Source organism: Lactuca serriola, chromosome 3, assembly GCF_051521515.1.
Source record: "Lactuca serriola cultivar US96UC23 chromosome 3, Lser_US96UC23_V15, whole genome shotgun sequence".
Classification (NCBI taxonomy): Eukaryota; Viridiplantae; Streptophyta; class Magnoliopsida; order Asterales; family Asteraceae; genus Lactuca; species Lactuca serriola.
In genome coordinates, this window is record NC_136410.1 from 143,906,929 (window position 1) to 143,927,988 (window position 21,060).

General features: G+C 34.8%; 1 protein-coding gene across 1 annotated transcript; it reads left to right on the forward strand.

The window, feature by feature from the left end:
* The first annotated feature begins 12,412 nt into the window (after positions 1–12,412).
* ABA1 (zeaxanthin epoxidase (ZEP) (ABA1)) lies at positions 12,413–17,604 on the forward strand. Its single transcript, XM_079031295.1, has 16 exons — positions 12,413–13,066; positions 13,242–13,404; positions 13,502–13,576; positions 13,763–13,863; positions 13,940–14,055; positions 14,408–14,619; positions 14,912–15,003; positions 15,140–15,254; positions 15,344–15,447; positions 15,532–15,577; positions 15,829–15,893; positions 15,981–16,067; positions 16,152–16,206; positions 16,293–16,381; positions 17,103–17,190; positions 17,299–17,604. Exons 1-16 carry the CDS (start codon positions 12,564–12,566, stop codon positions 17,377–17,379), a joined length of 1,992 nt encoding a protein of 663 aa, XP_078887421.1. The 5' UTR covers positions 12,413–12,563; the 3' UTR covers positions 17,380–17,604.
* Positions 17,605–21,060: the final 3,456 nt, after the last annotated feature.

The following is a 21,060-nucleotide window of genomic DNA, read 5'->3' on the forward strand; positions in this document are numbered from 1 at the left end:
AATTTTGGTGATTATCTAATTTTGACCTAATCCAATTTCATGCAAGATAATAGACCAAATAATTCAAATAATTAATATTTATCATATAAGGAAATAATCATTCAATTAATTTGAAATTATCTTTTATTTTGGCAAGGATAAAAAAAATATCAATAAAATTCGTATACTATTATATAAAAACATTTTGGAAATTATCCCACAGAAAAATAGGCATGAAATCCCGAAATTCCCTCTGTCTGACAGCCCGACTCGCCGAGTCCCCTTATGGACTTGTCGAGTTCATCTGACTCGAAGAGCCCACTTTGGGACTCGACGAGTCGGTCAAGCAGAAGACCAAAAAACCGATTTTTCAAGCATGAATGACATACAAAACATCAAATACAACATAAACCAATCAAGTCTCTGATGCCACTGATGAATTTTATACAAAAGAACAATCTTATGTGCTCATGCAAAACCCTAAAGCTTAGATCTAGGTTTCTCTATTGTACATGCAATTCATCCAAGACTTGAAACCCTAATCTAGCATACTATTAAAATGAGATCTACAATAAAACTAGTTTAGATAATACCTTTCAATAGTTGCAAGACTCTTTGGTCTTCAAGAAGCTTAGTGTCACAAGTGTAGCACCTCTAATGGCTCACAAACCCCAAAAGCAAGTGGATAATCTAGAATAGAGAAGAAGAGAGGGTGAATTTTGGCTATAGTAACCTTAGGGTTTTTGGTGTAGCCGAAACTGAAGCCCCGGGGTGTAACGTCCCAAAAATATGAGCAAAAAAAAATTCATTTTTAGAACATATACTTAACAAACATTATAATTAAAACGTTCACCAAATAATATCATTTCATAAAAGTTATCGCGTGTCTTGAAAAGCATTTTTATAAAACATGATAATGTCAGGGTACAAATTCCCAGGAGGGTCTCATAATGCGGAATACGAGGCATGTGTGTGATGGGTCGCTACCGTGCCAACTCCTTCCCCTTTGAAGAATAGGTACCTAAAACCAAAACTGAAAACTGTAAGCACGAAGCTTAGTGAGTTCCCCCATAATACCCCATACCATACAATCATATAATTTAACAGCCAGGAGATACGTGCCTCGCCCACACTCCGCTATCTAGGAGATACGGGCCTCGCCCACACTCCGCTATCTAAGAGATACGGGCCTCGCCCACACTCCACTATCTAGGAGATACGGGCCTCGCCCACACTCCACGATCTAAGAGATATGGGCCTCGCCCACACTCCGCTATCTAAACCATAACATACAAGTATCACACAAACAACGAGTATAAACAATTCTACCAAACCAACATATAGCATCATCAGACTCAACTAAGAGATATGGGCTCTGCCAACACTCCGATACTATCATATCGTCTATATGGTCTGTCCTTGGTGTCTTAGACCCGTTCCTACTGGAAGGAAACTCACCTCGAAAGGTAGCTAATGGTCTGCGTGGGAACCGACTGTCTTCTGTTGCTGCTGCCCCGGAAATCCTCTGGCTATAATTCCCACAAAACACTTAGTCAAATACTGCTAACCGACCTCAGGGTAAAATGATCATTTACCCCTAACCGAACCAAGAGTCAAGGTCAAAGTCAACTGTCAATTGACCCGACTCGCCGAGTTGGCTTGCCAACTCGCCGAGTCCCTATCCCTTTGTCTGACCATAAACCTGTCTCTACTCGTCGAGTTAGGCATTGACTCGACGAGTTTTCCTTCTAAACCAAAGTCCAATAGTCCTTCATCCTACTCGTTGAGTTGTATGAACAACTCGTCGAGTTCATCTTCATCCGAAGAACATTCTATGTTGAGACTCGCCGAGTTGTATGAACAACTCCCTGAGTCTGTTCTTGAGGCAAGAGGATTGCCTTGAACTCTCCGAGTCATGGCATTGACTCGCCGAGTTACCTCATGAGTGAGTCCGGCTTCCAGCCCACTGAGTCACACCCTATGACTCACTACCCCAACCCGCAAACACGAAAAGGGGGAAACCAAGAGTCAAGGTCAAAGTCAACTGTCAATTGACCCGACTCGCCGAGTTGGCTTGCCAACTCGCCGAGTCCCTATCCCTTTGTCTGACCATAAACCCGTCTCTACTCGTCGAGTTAGGCATTGACTCGACGAGTTTTCCTTCTAAACCAAAGTCCAATAGTCCTTCATCCTACTCGTTGAGTTGTATGAACAACTCGTCGAGTTCATCTTCATCCGAAGAACATTCTATGTTGAGACTCGCCGAGTTGTATGAACAACTCCCTGAGTCTGTTCTTGAGGCAAGAGGATTGCCTTGAACTCTCCGAGTCATGGCATTGACTCGCCGAGTTACCTCATGAGTGAGTCCGGCTTCCAGCCCACTGAGTCACACCCTATGACTCACTACCCCAACCCGCAAACACGAAAAGGGGGAAACCAAGAGTCAAGGTCAAAGTCAACTGTCAATTGACCCGACTCGCCGAGTTGGCTTGCCAACTCGCCGAGTTGGCTTGCCAACTCGCCGAGTCCCTATCCCTTTGTCTGACCATAAACCCGTCTCTACTCGTCGAGTTAGGCATTGACTCGACGAGTTTTCCTTCTAAACCAAAGTCCAATAGTCCTTCATCCTACTCGTTGAGTTGTATGAACAACTCGTCGAGTTCATCTTCATCCGAAGAACATTCTATGTTGAGACTCGCCGAGTTGTATGAACAACTCCCTGAGTCTGTTCTTGAGGCAAGAGGATTGCCTTGAACTCTCCGAGTCATGGCATTGACTCGCCGAGTTACCTCATGAGTGAGTCCGGCTTCCAGCCCACTGAGTCACACCCTATGACTCACTACCCCAACCCGCAAACACGAAAAGGGGGAAAACTCGGGGACTCGCGACTCGACTCGCCGAGTCCGAAGAACGACTCGCCGAGTCTGCCACATGCAAATACTATATACTCGATTCTGCTTGAATCCAGCTCATGTCATTCATAGATCTGGGTTTCTAGGGCTCGATTAACACGTAAAGTTTCCAACTTTACGTGTGAATAAACGCCAATGAAGGTTTTAGGGCTCAAAATGCACTAAAAGAGTAGATCTATGGCTTTTATGCAATATGGCTCCATAAAGGCAGTAGATCCAAGCTCCTGGAACTCAATCATGCCTAGATCTAGAGGCTAAACAACTTGTTACAAACCCTACTACACAAACAAGCTTGGGGAAAGGCTCAAGAAAAACTTTCATGGAGCTATAAGGGACTATAAGCATGAAAACAGGGGGAAACTGAGTTATACCTCAAGGAAATCACTGAGATAACACAAGGATGCCTGGGCTCCTTCTTCTCTTCTTGATCTACTCTCCTTCCCTCACAAAATCTTCAAGAAAACACACCAAAATGCTTCAATCTCACAAGAAACAAGGCTTGGACGAAGTAGAGAGCTCTGAGGGTGAAGGTGGCGATCTTGGGGGCGGATAAGAGGGTTTAAATAGGGTGCAAACCCTTGAAATTTAAGGTTTCATCAGAAAGCGGGGACTCGCCGAGTCCAGAATGTGGACTCGCCGAGTCGCCAACTTAAACGTGCTCCCAAACCCGTCTCTACTCGGCGAGTCGGGCCTACAACTCGCCGAGTCCAAGGCCAAAAATGTAAAATACTTAGATAAATTTTACGTACCAGGAACCAGGTGCTACACGGGGTCTCTTATATAACTGAGCTGCTAGGGTTTCAGTCAAAACCCTAATTGGATGATTTAAGCCCTAAGCAGCTTGAGAACCTTCTGGAATAAGGCCTGCTTAGACAAAATTAGTGTGGGATTCCACGCCTAATTAGAGTGGGCTTCCACTCCTAATTTCGTCCCCCTTATGTCCAAGAGAGTTCACAGCCCAAAACCAACTATCACACAATTGACAGTTACAATCCCCTTTATTTAATTAATCTCTTTTAGCCACAAAATTAATTCTTAATTAATTCTTGACTAATATTAATTAAAGTATATGATTTCTCCTTTAATATGTTATTCATCTAATATATTAATAAACCATAATCTTTCTCTCTCTCTCTCTCTCTCTCTCTCTCTCTATATATATATATATATATATATATATATATATATATATATATATATATATATATATATATATATATATATATATATATATATCATCCTGTCATGTTGCTTTGGTGAACGCAACCCAAAAGGACCATACACAACCGGTTCAAGTATATACCAAATACAGTTACGGGCTTAGACACTAATCCAATAGTTATGACCTTTCGAAGTTTCGCAACGTAACCGACACGACGCTGTGTGACGTAAAAAGTGAAATTACGATAAAATATATTTTAGCCTTAACAATCTAAATAAAAGTTGTAGCATACGTAAAACCGAGAGGGTACATAAAAAAACATCCAAATCTGACTTTGTATGAGGAATTTATGATTTTTCTAAGATTCATCATAACAGTATACAACCAGAAATTCGAATTAAAGATCGAGCGATTTTTAGCCGACACAACCTAAACGAGACTCGAATATCTCGTCATTTGTAGTTCAACGGTAAAAAGATAGACGAAAACGGACATCGGATGAAGAAGTTATGAATTTTTAACGGACTTTTCCTATCCCGGCCTGTTAAAAATATAATATTAAAAATAAAGACAAAATTAGCCGACGGAATCTAAACAAAAGTTGTAGAGCATGATCTCACCTATGCATGTATATAACGAACATCAAAAACGGAGCTTGTATGCGAAAGTTACGAATTTTTGAAATTTGACAATTAAAATCTTGAAGGAGTATGCCCAACGTACCAAAGTACATCCCGCGTACTTGGACTAGCCCCAATGCGTGTTAGTAGGCTTGATGCGTCCGAAGCTGGGAATCCGATCAGGCACCACCTTCCTCTCTATGCGCAGCGTATGAGGGTACGCCCTACGTACCGAGGTACACCCAGCGTAGTGCGAGGCTTCAGCCACCTATAAAAGGGATGCGAGACCTCCGGGTTTAATTTATAATTTTCATACTTTCCTTACCTTTTAAAGCCCTTATAAATTCCCAATGCCTCGGGAACCCCCCTAACACCCGAAGAAATCCCGGAGCTCCGAAAGTCCTCAAGAAAATAATCTTTTCCAGGCGAAACTCTGCCCGCGTAAAGCCCGGTTTTCATCAGAAACTCACGGTTTCTTCAAGAAAAATCATTTTTAGAAACGAAACGCTGCCCAAATCACCACTTATCAAGTGAGTTCATACCCCGATACTTTTTATAACTTTTTACATGTTTTAAAAGAGGGGGGGGGGGATACAAGTAAAACACAAGGAACCTTGTGTTAAAATACAAACCATTATTTATGTATTCTTACAGTTTATATAATTATTATATGAAAACATGTGCATACAGAATATCTTATGATACAACAATCATCAGTTCAAATGAAGCATATACATGTAAACTATAATAGATATAGTTTGGAATACATTCTCATTATTTTACCCCTTTCAAGGCAAAGAAACGAATATATAAAAATATGTTTATTTTTATATCATAAACCTGATGAATTGGGTAACAGTTTTATGCATGAATATTTTCAAATAACAAAACATGTATATCGTTGGAAATTTGTGAGACATCGTCTTCGTTATACCTATATAGGTATACATGGAAGTCTTGTTTTATAACTCGAGTCTCTTTCCGGAGAGCATGATACTTGTGTATAGATCTATACGAGATTGATGACCCCGCACCCTGGTTGTTAGCTACAGCATGACCGACAGGTTATGGGTGACAATTATCAAACATAACGACGCTTGAAGAATTTCACGGCAGGCAATCATTTATTAGCACGGTTTTGAAAACTCACATGACAAACGGAAATACGTTATTTTTACGTAAAATTAATATTATATTTATTTTACGTAATTACTCAGCGCATCAAATGGTTTTATCTTCGAATAAAGCTACATGTTACAAAATTAATTATGACATTTATACTTATAGTATTCAGTCTTGGAATATATATATATATATATATATATATATATATATATATATATATATATATATATATATATATAAAAGACTACAATTCAGTTTTATGGAAAATATAGGATTTTCCGGGATAGATACGATTAACTATAAACAAACAACTTACAACTCAGTTTTATAGAAAATAGCAGATTTTCTGGAAACAAAAGTGATTTCATCTCATTGAATGGCATGTATTTTCATATAAATGCTTATGAACTCACCAACTTAAATGTTGACACTTTTTCTCAAATAACTTGTATTCTCAGGCAACTGGTAAAACAGGTACAACCATGAGCTTTTGAGAAGACGGAGTATTATAGACTCATGTCTTTTAAACTTTTGTTTATACACTTTGGTGTTAATATACAAAGATTTGAACACATATGTAATAACTTGTACTTTAGAAATGCATGGTTGTTGTACTTTGATTACTATTATGCAATTGTTGTGATACTATACATGACGTTCTCCGCCCCGAATGTTACCGCCGTTCAGGTTTGGTGGTGTGATATTCTTCGCATGGACTATATAAGAGTGATTCTTGCATGAGTTTTGAGTTAGTGCTTTTAAGTCTTGCATAATTTCTCTCAAAAGAAGCATATGGCCGAAACTTTCTTAACCCTCTTCCTATCTCTCTCTTTTTGAAGTTATTTTGGTGGTTTAAAAGCTTCATTGAGTTGTCTCCTTTAGTGCTTATTTGATTTAAGCACTTAAAGGCTTAAGACACTCAAAAATACAAGAAGGAACTAGTATTCCAAGTGCCTTACTCTTGATGGTTGATACACATAGAGAAAATCATACTCGTTGATTTTTTGCTATCTTCATCAACATCCCGAAACCAAGTGGGTCCAAAAGCTTCAAAGGTTGTCATTCTAAAAAACTCTTTATTTTTTTTTTTTAATTTTATTCTAACCTCTTTAGATGGATCCATGATGGTTTGGTTTTGTTATGAACTAAAAATAAACTTGTCATTTTTAAAATCTTCCGTTGCTAGTTTTTGTGAAAAACAAACTTATATTTTGTATCAAAACCTATCATAACTTCGTGACCTTCATTATGATTTTCCTAACTTTTGGAAAAGTATATGGTCTTGTAAAGTACTCCAAAGACTTTTGGGAGATTTTGGTAGACAGTTAAAGATGATGTGTTCAATTTTGTCAAAGACTTTGAAGTGAAAACATTAGTCCAAGATGCAATGCATCTTTTATTTCGCACATTCCAAAAGGTGAAGGATCCTTTATTTCTAAAAGATTATAGGTCAGTCAACTTGATTGGGTGTATGTATAAGATCGTGTCTAGACTTCTCTCTTTAAGTTTAAAAAAGGTGATGAATAAACTTGTGGGAATTGAGCAATCAACATATATTGAAGCTAGAAGTATTCTTGACGGGCCTTTAATTATTAATGAATTGGTTACTTGGTCGAAGAAAAATAAGAAAAAAGTTTTTATTTTTAAAATTGATTTTGACAAGGCCTTTGACTCTCTTAATTGGGGTTTCCTAGATTCAGTCTTGGAGCAAATGAGGTTTAGCATGAAGCGGAGAAGATGGGTCAAAGGTTGTCTTAAGACTGGTATAGCTTCGGTCCTCGTGAATGGTTCTGCTACTAAGGAATTTGTTATTAGGCGTGGAGTTAGGCAAGGAGACCCTTTAGCTCCTTTTATTTTCATCCTCTCCATGGAAACTCTTAGTATTAAAATGAGGGAGGCTTGTGATCATCATCTCTTCAAAGTTATTACTCTTCCTAAGAGTGGTAATATCTTATCTCACCTTATCTACCTTGATGATGTGATGTTTATTGGTGAATGCTTTGAGATGTCTTATTAACCTTAATAAACTTTTAGGGTGCTTCTTCATGGCGTCAGGGTTGAAAATTAATTAAAATAAAAGTAAGGTGTTTGGAGTAGGGGTTGATGATCTTGAAGTTGAGAATTTAGGTAGTATTTTGACTTGTGAGGCGGGTAAGTTTCCCTTCACCTACCTTAGGCTTCCTATTTGGTGCAAATCTGAAGCTTGCCAAGCATTGGAGTTCTATCGTGGATAAATTTAAATCGAAGCTATCTTCTTGGAAGGCTAATAACTTGTCGTTTGGTGGACGAATCACGCTTGTTAAGTCGGTGTTGAGTACTCTTTCTCTTTATTTTTTCCCTCTTTTCAAGGCTCCTAAGAAAGTCATTGATTGTTTGGAAAAAATTAGGAGAAAGTTTTTACGGAGTGGTAAAGTCAACAACAGAAAAATCAATTGGATTTCATGGAAGACCATTGTTTTTCCTAAAGAAAAAGGGGGATTGGGTGTGAGGTGTCTTAGAGTGATGAATGTGGCTCTTCTAGCTAAGTGGGTGTAGAAACTCAAAACATAAAGAAAGAGTCTTTGGTCGATGTGCATTACAGCATGACATAAGATAGATGGTATCGATGGTAAGCTTATTGTTAAGGCTACTCTCCATGGTGTTTGGTACTCTATTGCTAAGGTCAAAATCAATTTACATGAGTGGAATGTAAAGCTTGGATTCTATCATGTTAAGAAGGTTAGGGTTGGGAAATTATACCTTTTTCTAGAAGGATAGATGGTTGGAGGATTTAATTCTCAAAGATATGTATATGGAGTTGTATCATACTGAATCCAACAAGAACTATAGAGTTATTGATAGACTGTCCAACATTGAGTCTAGTGGGAGTATAGAGATGACTTGGGGCTGGAATTGGCACCTAGAAGGGGAAAGAGTTGGATTCGTTAAATGAGTTGAAGGGTAAATTTGGAAATATTTCTTTATTCCCTATTTCTCACTCTTGGTGATGGTTGTGCACTACTTCTGGAGACTTCCCAACTTCTTCTTTGAGGATGCGAATGATTGAGGCTGATTCTAGGTGCGTTTTCGGGTACTTTTGATTGAATTAGCTGGGTCTCGCTAAAAGTAAATTGTTTTGTATGGAGGCTTTTGCAAAATAGGATTCCTTTGGCGATTAATCTCTCTCATAGGGGTAAACATGGGTTCATTTTTATGTCTGAATTGCTCCACGGAGGTTGAAGAAGTTGTGCATGTGTTCTTTAAGTGTGAGTTCATTGTTATGGTTTGGAAGTGGTTTTGTTCCTTGTTTGGTCTTATCAGCGCTGCCTCGAAGTGCTTCTCCTCCTTGATCTCGGTGGCTAGTTCTCTGAAGGAGGACAAAAGAAAACACAAGTTGTTCATGGCCTTGTCTTACTCGGTGTTATGGTGTTTATGGAAATCTAGAAACAATCTTATTGTAATGGTTTCTAACGCATTGCTAGCTCTTTTATGTTATTTTATCTCGTCCGTAACAAAAAAAAAAAAAAAAAAAAAAAAAAAAAAAAAAAAAAGAAGAAAAAACTATATGCATAGTTATTCTATTTAGGGACTTTGGGATAGTAATAATATACAAACATAAACAAATATTATATTATTGTTTATTTATCATATGAATAATGAATAAGAGATCAATAATAACGGTGTGAAAAAAACAAAAATGATATAAAAAATAAATTTTCCTTACAAAAATCCTAAATGTAAATAAAAATCTTATGACTATTTTGATATAGGGATAATGAATCGAAAGAGTAAAGAACTTTCAATTTTGTTAAGATTTGGTCATTAATTTTTTTATTCTTTGTTAGCTCCTAAATTATTTAAAATTGTTCATATTTTACCTTTATCATCGGTCGTAACCGATCATAAGGGTAAAATTCAAAAAATTTCAAATAGTTTAGGCAAATAAAAAATGAAAAAAAGTTTAATAACTAAATGTGGACAAAATTGGAAGTTCGTTTTCCTCTAAAAAAAGTTATATGACTAAATGTGAACAAACTTCCTCTTGTATTGTGTATTAGCAAATTATGCATTTTTGTTAAATTTTCGCAATATTTTTGTGATGAAGAAATCTATGAAATAAAAAAACAAACCCAAAACCAAAACGAAACAAATATTAGATGAATAGATTTTGTGTTATAAAATTATGCAATATTATATGTATAAAAATTATACCAATATTTTATGTATAAATTTTATGTTATAAAACAATGCAATATATAAATTCACATACATTAATTCATATATGTTGTTTATAAAAGAATATATACATACATTGATACATTAAAATTTAGATATTATTGGAGTTTATAGTTATTTAACAAGACATAGAGAATTGATTAATCGCTAACATGTTTCATGAAGTGTTGAACCCAAATCACCCGATTTCCCATTACCTTTATACAAATATTTTATGTTTTTTTTTTAGAAAAAAACAGCTACATTTTTAACAATTTATGTGAAATGCTGCTATTTATTTATTTATTCTCTCAAAAAAAATCATTTGTAATTTTAAAAGGTTTTAGAGAAAACAATTAATATTTAATAACTATTTTAGAAAACCATCGTTTTTAATTTATTTATTTTTTTTTAAGAATGCAACGTAATTTCTGACCATGAAACACAATTTCTTAACAACTATGGGTGATAATGATTCGTTTTTTTGTTAAACCAAAACGAGATCGAAAATTTTATTTTTTATTTTAGAAATACAAAGTCATTGGTTTTTTGGTTTCAGTTTTTCGTATTTTTTATTTACATTTTTGTGGTTTTGTTTTTTTTTTTTATATTATAGGTTTCTTTATCGACAAATATTACTAAAATTTAATAAAAATACATAATTTACTAAAACGTAATATAAGAAAAAGTATGCTCACATTTAATCATTGGACTTTAGTGAGAGGGTAATGAATTTTCATTTTAATTCATGTTTAATCATTGAACTTTTTTTTTTTAATTTTATTTACTTCTAAACTATTTGAAAATGTTATATTTTACCCTTATGATCGATTATACCAGTCATAAGAGGAAAACATGAACAATTTCAAATAGTTTAAGGGTAATAAAAAATAAAAAAATTATTGATTAAATTTAAACAAAAATTGAAAGTTCTTTTTCTGTCATTATGCCTTTGAAATATTATTTAAGTGTTTAAATAGTTAAATTAAGTATAAAACAAATCAATTTTTTCCTATTTAAAATATAACTTTCAAACCCCTTACGTTGTTGGGTTTAGTTCTCACATCGTATCGACATAATATAATCCACCTCATCACAATCATTACACCATATCAACTCTACTCGAGAGAGGCGTGGTGTTCACTCATACGAAGAAATGAAGAATAACCAATTTTAGAAATGAGAGAGAAGTCACTCATGAAGGAGAGTTACGGGTGGGGTTTGATGTTGACTTTGAGTGATGGGTTACCACATAAGCATCATATGTGTGGCATGATATTCATATCGTTTAGCCTTAGGGATTTTCCAATTGTTAACATTTGAAATACTTTTACTTTTGTCATGTTATATTTTTAGTAACCTTTAATAGTTAATATTTTAAAAAGCTTTTTTAGGAAACTAACTAATGTGTCTTATAGTTCTCAAATGTTATATAAATTACCCTAATATAATTTTCCAATTTTTAAATCCACACTTTAAGTTATAAAACATAAAGTCAGTGGATATCAACATATTAATAAATAAGAAACTATTAAATAATATATTATGATGTTTTTATTATCTTTAGTATTTTTCTAACAATTACCTTTTTCATGATATAATTTTTTATGAGATATATTCAAACTATTTGTATATTTACATAAAAAGATTAAGTACTCAAAAATAAAATTTGAAAATATATTTAAATGATATTAAAATATATTTTTATGAATATAGGGATTAAAATCGATAAAAACTAAAAAAATAAAAATAAATGACTAGAAAATACTAAATGCTTGGGATCATCTATTAAAATAGATATTTTAATTAATAAAAAAACTTTAAAGAAAAAACCATTTTTAAATAGAGTAAATTACTGAAATCGTCCCTGTGGTTTGGTCAAAATTGCACGTTTGATCCCTAACTTTTTTTTTGCACTCGGATCGTCCATGTGGTTTGATTTTGTTGCGTTTTTCGTCCTTATGGTTTGGTAAAAATTGCATGTTTGGTCCCTAACTTTATGTATGTAATGGACAAAAAATGCAACAAAATCAAACCACAAGGACGAAAAACACAACAAAATCAAACCACAGGGACGATCCGAGTGCAAAAAAAAGTTAGGGACCAAACGTATAATTTTGACCAAACCACAGGGACGATTTCTGTAATTTACTCAATATCGTTTAGGTTATAGGTGTGTAAGCCATGACTTTATGGGGTTTAAAGTATAAAAACTCATTAGTGAAGTGCTATATTGGAAACTAAGACATAGTTTAGGGGTATATATGTAATTAATCCATGCCACATAACCCCATAGAAAATAGAAAATAATAATATAATATTACCGCCACAAAGATATTTCTGTTAATAGAAAAAGAAATGGAGTAACAAGACATTGCCACATGGCTTTCAAGAATCTCTATAATTGGTTCTCCATGTTCCAAGTCTCCCTTTTGGATTGACTCACACTCCCACTTATCTCTCCACCACAACCGAACATGATCAATCCCCATTTAATTCAACACATCCATTCATAATTTCCCCAAAACTAGATATAACTCTGAAAAAATTACTTCTTGAAACCTGCTAAAAATGGCAAATTGCAATGTATTTTGCAGTTCAATCAACCCAACAGCAACACTCCACTCAAAAACCCACCTCCCAATTGAATTCCTCCACTCAATCCACTCCAAACACCACCAATTTAGAAGTGGGTCGTCGTCGTCGTCGTCGCTGTTCAAGAAACTCGGTGTTTCTTCAAACGTTAAAGCTGTACTGGCAGAATCGCCACCACAAGCGGCGGAGCGAGGTGGTGAGAAGAAAAAGAACGTAAGAGTATTGGTGGCGGGAGGTGGAATTGGCGGGTTGGTGTTTGCGTTAGCTGCAAAGAGAAAAGGGTTCGAAGTTGTGGTTTTTGAGAGAGATCTGAGTGCGATTAGAGGTGAAGGACAGTATCGAGGTCCGATTCAGATTCAGAGTAACGCTTTAGCTGCTTTAGAAGCAATTGATTTTGGTGTTGCTGATGAAGTTATGAAAGCTGGTTGCATCACTGGTCAACGAATTAACGGATTAGTTGACGGCGTTTCTGGTAATTGGTAAGCCTTTAACGATCTTCATTTCATTCGTATTTACATATCATATTACAACTGATTTCTGGATTCATTGATCGAATTATTGTAATTCGGAACTTGAAGTTTATAAAATTGATTACAATTTGTGAATTAGATAACTTATCGATCGCATTAATTGATATATAAAGCCGATTATCAGGTATTGCAAGTTTGATACTTTCACTCCTGCAGTAGAAAGGGGTCTTCCAGTTACTAGAGTTATAAGTCGAATGACATTACAAAAGATTCTAGCAGATGCTGTTGGGGAAGAAATTATATTAAATGGTAGCAATGTAGTCGACTTTGAGGACGATGGTGAAAAAGTAGAATCTTTAACCTTTTTTTTCTTTCAATTCTAACTATTTTCGGTATTTAGTTAATGGGTATTTTCGTAAATTCACGTGATATGCTCTAATTCAGGTTTCTGTGACACTTGAAAGTGGAGAACGTTTCGAAGGTGATCTTTTAGTTGGTGCTGATGGAATATGGTCAAAGGTACACAATAGTTAAATACCCGTTTTTTACTGATACTGATACTGATACTGATACTGATACTGATACTGATACTGATACCGATACCGATACCGATACCGATACCGATACCGATACCGATACCGATACCGATACCGATACCGATACCGATACCGATACCGATACCGATACTGTTATTGATATAAATAGGTACGGAAGAATTTGTTTGGGCCAAAGGATGTGACATACTCGGGCTACACTTGTTACACTGGGATAGCTGATTTTATTCCCCCGGATATCGACACCGTTGGGTACAATTGTCTCCTTTTATTGTCTTTATGTTTTCATATTTATTTATTTATTGATTAATTTGTGTATTTTTGTTAGGTATCGGGTGTTCTTGGGGCACAAACAATACTTTGTTTCTTCTGATGTTGGGGGTGGAAAAATGCAATGGTATGCATTTCACAACGAACCAGCCGGCGGTTCCGATAAACCTAATGGTAATTTTTTTTTCTCCGAAAATGGTTATATATAATATCTATTCAAAATAAATTTGGATTACATAAAATCGGTTAATTCAAGATTCAAACTTTTTCGCATGTATTAAACTCAAAAGTTGGATACTTGCATTAACGGTTAAAGGTTCGACGCTCAGCAGCCGCAATGTAAGAGTTTCAGTTCCAATGTGGACTGGACTCTTTGTCAGCAACCTAATGGGCCACTGTGTGTCAGATTTACATCTCTCATGGTCCTCTTGGTTCTGTGTGGGTCGGCTTAGGGGTTGCTGGTTGCCGGAAAAATAACCCTTTTGCAGAAATGATTAATTAACAACTTTATTGATAACCGTTTTAGGTAAAAAGGAGCGATTACTTGAAATCTTTGGAGGTTGGTGTGATAATGTGGTAGATTTGTTGCTTGCGACGGATGAAGAAGCGATTTTAAGGAGAGATATATTTGACCGTACCCCAAAGTTTACATGGGGAAGGGGTCGTGTCACCCTGCTTGGAGACTCGGTCCATGCAATGCAACCTAACTTGGGTCAAGGAGGTTGCATGGCAATTGAGGTAACATTATTTAACTTTAATGAATTAAAATTTAATTTAGGTATATTTCTTAGTTTAGTTTTTATTTCTTTTTTATTTAATGGACTTGATAGGATAGGTCTTAATCCAATAAGCTATATAAGCTTGTGTTTCTTTTTGACCTAATGCAACAGAAAGAACGACTTAACCGAGAAAGTTAGGGAAAACACATTTTCAATTTTCCCAAAGCTTGCCATCATTTTTTTTTTCAATATTATTTTTAAAACATTTATCCATATAACACTTGTTTTATTTTTTATTTAAAAAAAAATAGGATAGTTATCAACTAGCCCTTGAGCTTGATAAAGCTTGGAGTCGAAGCATCGAGTCAGGAGCTCGTGTAGATATCGCCACTTCTCTAAGGAGGTAACAAATCTTTTAATCATTTTTTTTTCTAATTTAAACTTGCTATCTATAAATATACTCAATCAAGAAAACTTGGTTCATATATTAACAATCTAAAAGAAATTCTCCCTTTTTTCGCCTTCTTTCATCTCTTTAGATATGAAGATGCAAGAAGACTACGTGTTGCAGTTATACATGGATTAGCAAGAATGGCTGCAATAATGGCATCAACTTACAAAGCTTACTTAGGCGTTGGACTTGGTCCACTATCAGTAAGATTTCAAAACACCAATCAAATTACACAAATACCCAAATCTAGAAACCAATTTTTTTTTTGTGTATAATATTTGTTTTTTTTTAGTTTTTAACAAATTTCAGAATCCCACATCCGGGACGTGTTGGTGGACGATTTTTCATTACTATTGGAATGCCATTGATGCTTAGTTGGGTTCTTGGTGGAAATGGGTGAGTGACATTTATAGAAATTAACTAGATTTCTTTATAAAAAAGGTCAAAAAACAAAATTTTTATATATATTTTCTTTTGTAGGGCAAATCTTGAAGGGAGACCCCAGCAGTGTAGACTCACTGATAAAGTAAGTTAACCCCTCCTTTGACTTTAAAAAAGTCAAACATGTGTTGGCTAAACTTATAACTGTTTGCTACTCTTTTACTTTTTTAATCTTAATTCCTTTTCAAATCCGTACTACTTATTATCAATTTTGATATTGTTATTAAGTTTTTGTCTAAAAGTTGGTTACTTCTGAATCAATTTCAAAAGCAAAAATACCTTGTTTGACTTTCAAAAGCCAAAGTATTACTACTAACACGAAAAGATGTTATGAAGGCAAATGATGAGCTTCAAAACTGGTTTAGAGATGATGATGCTATAGAACGCATTCTTGGTGGCGAGTGAGTAATCGTTCACATGAAATATGCTTTTTAAATCCAATATATTTTCTTTTAATTTTAATTTTTAAAATTTTTTGTGTTTGGTAGATGGTTTTTGCTTCCTGTTGGAAGTCAAAATGTGGGTTCTGACCCAATTTCATTAAGCCGTGATGAGAAAAAACCGTGTATAGTTGGGTAAGTTGATGAAAAATTACAAAATTTTTAAAATGAAATAGAATATGAATTTGTTCTAAATGGTTATGTTTCTTGATATTGTAGGAGTGTACCTCACACGAGTATACCTGGAAATTCAATAGTCATCTCTTCACCAGAGGTTTGTTTTGAATTTTTTGTGTTATTTATGGTTAATATGATTTTACTTCTTCATTGCTAATTAGTGGTTTTGTTCTTTGATTTTAGATTTCAAAATTGCATGCTCGAATAAGTTGCAAAGATGGTGCCTTTTTTGTGACTGACTTAAGGAGTGAACATGGTACCTATATCACCGAGTAAGTATAAATATACGTATATATATGTGTATGTATACATGGGAATCTTCTATTCATAATGGGGTGTCTCAAAAAATCTAATCTTTTTTCATGTGTATGTATATGCATACATGTGAATATTCTTTTCATAAGTGGCATTTAAAAAAATGTGATCTTTTCGTATACGTATATGTATATGCATATGCGTATCTATACATGTAAACGTTCTTTTCTTAATGGGTATCACAAAAATGTGATCTTTCTATATATGTATAGATCGAAATCTTCTTTTCATGCAGAGACATATAAAAAAATTTAATTTTTATATATATGTATACATGTAAGTATCTTTTTTAAGAGGGCTATCTAAAAAATGTGATCCTTTTGCATATGTATATGTGTATGTATACTTGCAAATCTTCTTTTCATGATGGACTATGTAAAAATATTGATCTTTTTTCACGTCAATGGATATTTGTACATGTAATTCTTTTCTTTTCATGAAGGGGTATCTCAAAAATCTGATCTTCATGTATATGTATATGCATTTGCAAACATGTAAATATTCTTTTCATAACTCAAAAATCTAAGTTCGTTACATATATATCAAACATCTATAAAAATCTTGCATCTTTTCATGATGGAATTTCTTTTAGCCTACATATCACACATTTATGCAAATCTAGCATACCTTTTCATGAAGTAATATCTCAAAAATCCAACTGTTTTGTTTTACTTACAGCAATGAAGATAGGCGATATCGTGTGCCTCCAAACTTCCCTGCTCGCTTTCATCCATCTGATGTTCTTGAGTTTGGTCCAAATAAAAAGGTAAACAACACACACTAATAACAAGTACTTCATAGTTTATAAAAAAGAGATGCATTTTGACTAGATGTTTGAATCTGATAAGATACTATTTTGACATGTATTTTGTAGGTGGCATTTCGGGTAAAGGTGATGAGAGAGCCACCAAAGATGTCCAAGGAGGGAGAGAATCGAATTCTCCAGACAGTATGAGAATTTGTAGACACGAAAAATACGTTTTTTTTTTCCAGTTATTATACAATGTGAAAATTGTACAGAATTTAGCAGTAAACAGAAGAACACAGAAAAGGGCTGGAGATTTTTGCCACCTTTTTTGAATTTGTAGCAAGTTATGGAGTATGGTTATGTATAGATACATATGAAGGTGCTACAAGAAATGAAAGCCATTTTTGCTATGGATCATGTGATCCATATATATATTTTTTTATGTTTACATAAAACGTGGTATATATGTATAATGATCAAAAAACTGAAAATTTGTATGTATAAAAAATGTTTGCAAAATCACATAAAGGAGCATTTTGAAGCCTTTGTTTATTATATAACACCATATAGAGGCATTTAATTTGGGCGGTTATTTATATATGTAAACCTTGAATAAGATCATGAGTGATAAGGGTGAAGTTTTTTGAAATGTAATTGCTCCTCCGAGTCGTGGGTAACCTTCCCACTCGCCCTTCCCGCTACATACCTTCGAGCCTTAGGTTTTAGAAAATATCCAGAGAAAGAAACAAAGTTGTAATTTTTGAAAGGATGCCAGCCAAACACAAGTGGGGCCACCTATAAAAGCATATCAAAAAATATTTTTTATCTAAAATATATAAGGTGGAACCTACAATCAAGTGAAGTCTATGCACCCCACTTATAGCATTCTACATCTGCCACTGCCATCAAGCTGGAGCGTGAAGATCTCGAACACCAAGCTTGTCACGTAAAAGCCAGAACTGATCCATCCCAAGAGGTTTAGTGAAAATATCAGCAACTTGATCTTTACTATTGATGTAAAGAGGCTTGATCTATCTAGATTCTACTCGTTTACATGCAAAATAGTTGTCCATCTCCCGTGTTTTGTTCGTTCGTGAAAGACATGATTGTTAGCAATATGACGAGCCGCTTCGTTATCATGGTGAAGAGAAGTACGCCCAGATTGAGATGCTTCCACATGAGAAACTAACCACATGATCCACAAGATTTCACTAACTATAGCAATCATTGCTCCATATTTAGATGACCTTGACACTACAAAGTGTTTCTTTGTTTTTTAAGAAATTGGAGCTCCACCCAAAGTAATGAAGTAACCAATTTTAGAATGTCGAGTAAACAAAAACCCAAGCCAATTTGTGTAACATCTATTCCTTTAGGTTTGATTTTGGACCCTTGAGTTTTGATTTGTTGCAAGAAGGGTCCCCGATGTCAAAATCTATGACTTTTAGATGTTGCTCGAGTATGTGGGGCGTACACCTTGGTAAGCTGAGTGTACTATGTCTCATGCCAGTACGTTGCTCGTACTCCGGTATGCTGGGCGTACATGGTTCAGACCAAACCCTAATAATTAGGGTTTGTGCACTATCTAAATATCATTATCCCCCCCCAAGACATTTCCCTTTATCAGCCTCCATCTCAAGATTGACCCTCTTTGAAAACCCTAGTTCATTCTGAGCATTTTGAGCTTTTTGGAGTGATTGTGTGCTTCCTTTGTTGTGAAGGACCTTCAAGGAGTAAGCTTTGCTATCAAGACTTTGAATCCAACATCTCCTCTTCATTGTGCACCATATAGAGGTATAAAGCTCCAAACTTGGCTTATGTTCTTTTAGATCTTAGTTAAAGCCTTGTTCTCTTCCTTTTTGTCCCCAAAGTTTAGAGCTTGATGAGTATGAGGTACTCCTAAGCCTTCAAGGTGTCCCTTCCGACGTTTTAAAGGGCCCATATATCCTAGTTAGCCGAGTGTGGGCGGGGCCCATATCTCGTAGTCAACGAAGTGTGGGCGGGGTCCGTATCTCCTTGAGTGTGGGCGGGGCCCGTATCTCCTAGTAGCATGATTATTTCTATGGTATGTGGTAGTTTGGGGAGACTCACTAAGCTTCGTGCTTATAGTTTTCAGTTTTGGTTTCAGGTACTTCTGGTAGCAAAGGGAAGAGCTCGGGATGATTGCAGTGCACACACCATTTGTTCAACCTAAGATGTTTATACTCCGATATATTTGACAGATGTTATGCTATTTTTGAGATACACGACTTATGATTTTTATATGTTGAATGATAATTATGGTTTTATTAATGAATTAAAATGAATTGTTTAGACTGTATTTTTAGGATGTTTCAGATAGGTATGTTAGAAATATCATCTTCAATAGTAACATAACCAACCTGATTGAATAAATCAATGACAATAATAAGAAAAATAAAAAAGTAACAAAATATAGAACAACATTAAAAATAAAGAAAAACTATCTTCCACACCTACTACATCAACCTGTAGACAAAATATACTTTTTATATTTTCCTATTAACATTAAAAGGATAGCAAATAAACACGAAATTTAAATTTGAAAATATTATTATTGATTAAAAAGTTGAGAATTGTAATAAAATAATATATAATTAATCAAAAAAATCAATAAAATAAAGATGTTGGCTAACATCTCCTAAACTCGGCCGCCAATACTATCTTATGGGCGTGTTCGACACGGAGCTTTTGGGAGCGTTTAAGAGCTTCTAGCATTTGACAAAACGTTCCGTTTTGAACAAAAAGCCTCGTTTGCCACTGCAAACTTATAGCGTTTAGTTTAAACAAAACACTCCAAATTCAAATGCTACTTCATGTAGCGTTTAACAAAACGCTACAAGCTATAAGCTACTCGCTACTCGCTACAAGTTACCCGCTACCAGCTAGTTTTGCCGAACACGTCCTATGTCTTATGAAAAGTAAAAAAGTTTATATCAATGAACCGATCTTTCCCTTTCAACACCAAAATTTTCATGAATAACAATTTTTTACCTCAAAATTTCATATTTGGGTGAATGAAAATACTGTTGAATCAAATGTATATAATTATTGTCAAATCATATAGGTCAATAATGAATACATTTATAGAAGAATACTCAAAACTAACTATTGTTATCTAACAATTCATATGATGCTATCTAGTTCCAAGATACAACAAAAAATTGAACGTCATTCTCATTTGCTCGCCATTCAATCAACAATTTCTATATAACCTCGATGATTATTCCAAAAAGCATAGAGCCACCATCAACATCTTAACAAAAGAAGATCAACTGGAAGTTGTAAATGTTGTTTTGAATTTTTGGAAGCTATAAGCATATCATTAGTTTAGGTTGTCAGGTAGCAAAACATAAAAAGAGAGTCTATGGCTTTATACATCCAGATAATGTTAAATGAAAAAAAAAGAAACTTATAGCTTCATCAAGTTCACAAAGGAAATTGATATTTTGGGAATTCTACATGCTCTTTTCCACATGGACTTCTAAAACCTTCTTCTCTTGAACAACATTCTCACATTTGTAGTATTGTCATTAGTACCTTTGCACTCATTATAGGATGTTGCATTTATTGAGTCATATATGTATGTTGGAAACTTTCAATCTAGAACCTTGACATCCAAAACATTTCATTGAAGCACCAGAATTTGAACCCTTGGTGGAAAATTAGAACTTGGCTAAGAAGGGTAAATTGTGTTTCTATTACCTAAAACTTTCCCCTAAAAACCTGCTATTTAGACCATATTTGTTAAGAAAAAAAAAAGATTTTAAAAGTCAGTAATAAGAAATGAGTAATATACAACAAGTGATGAGACTGTAAGTCGTATGATTAGGGTATAAAAGTCATAATTTGGTCTAGGTGAAATTTGGG

Coding starts and splice junctions, on each gene's coding strand:
- ABA1 (XM_079031295.1), top strand. CDS start 12,564: ATGGCAAATTGCAATGTATTTTGCAGTTCAATCAACCCAACAGCAACA. Junction 15,448..15,531: donor TGGGTTCTTGGTGGAAATGG/GTGAGTGACATT, acceptor TTTCTTTTGTAG/GGCAAATCTTGAAGGGAGAC. Junction 15,578..15,828: donor AGTGTAGACTCACTGATAAA/GTAAGTTAACCC, acceptor GATGTTATGAAG/GCAAATGATGAGCTTCAAAA.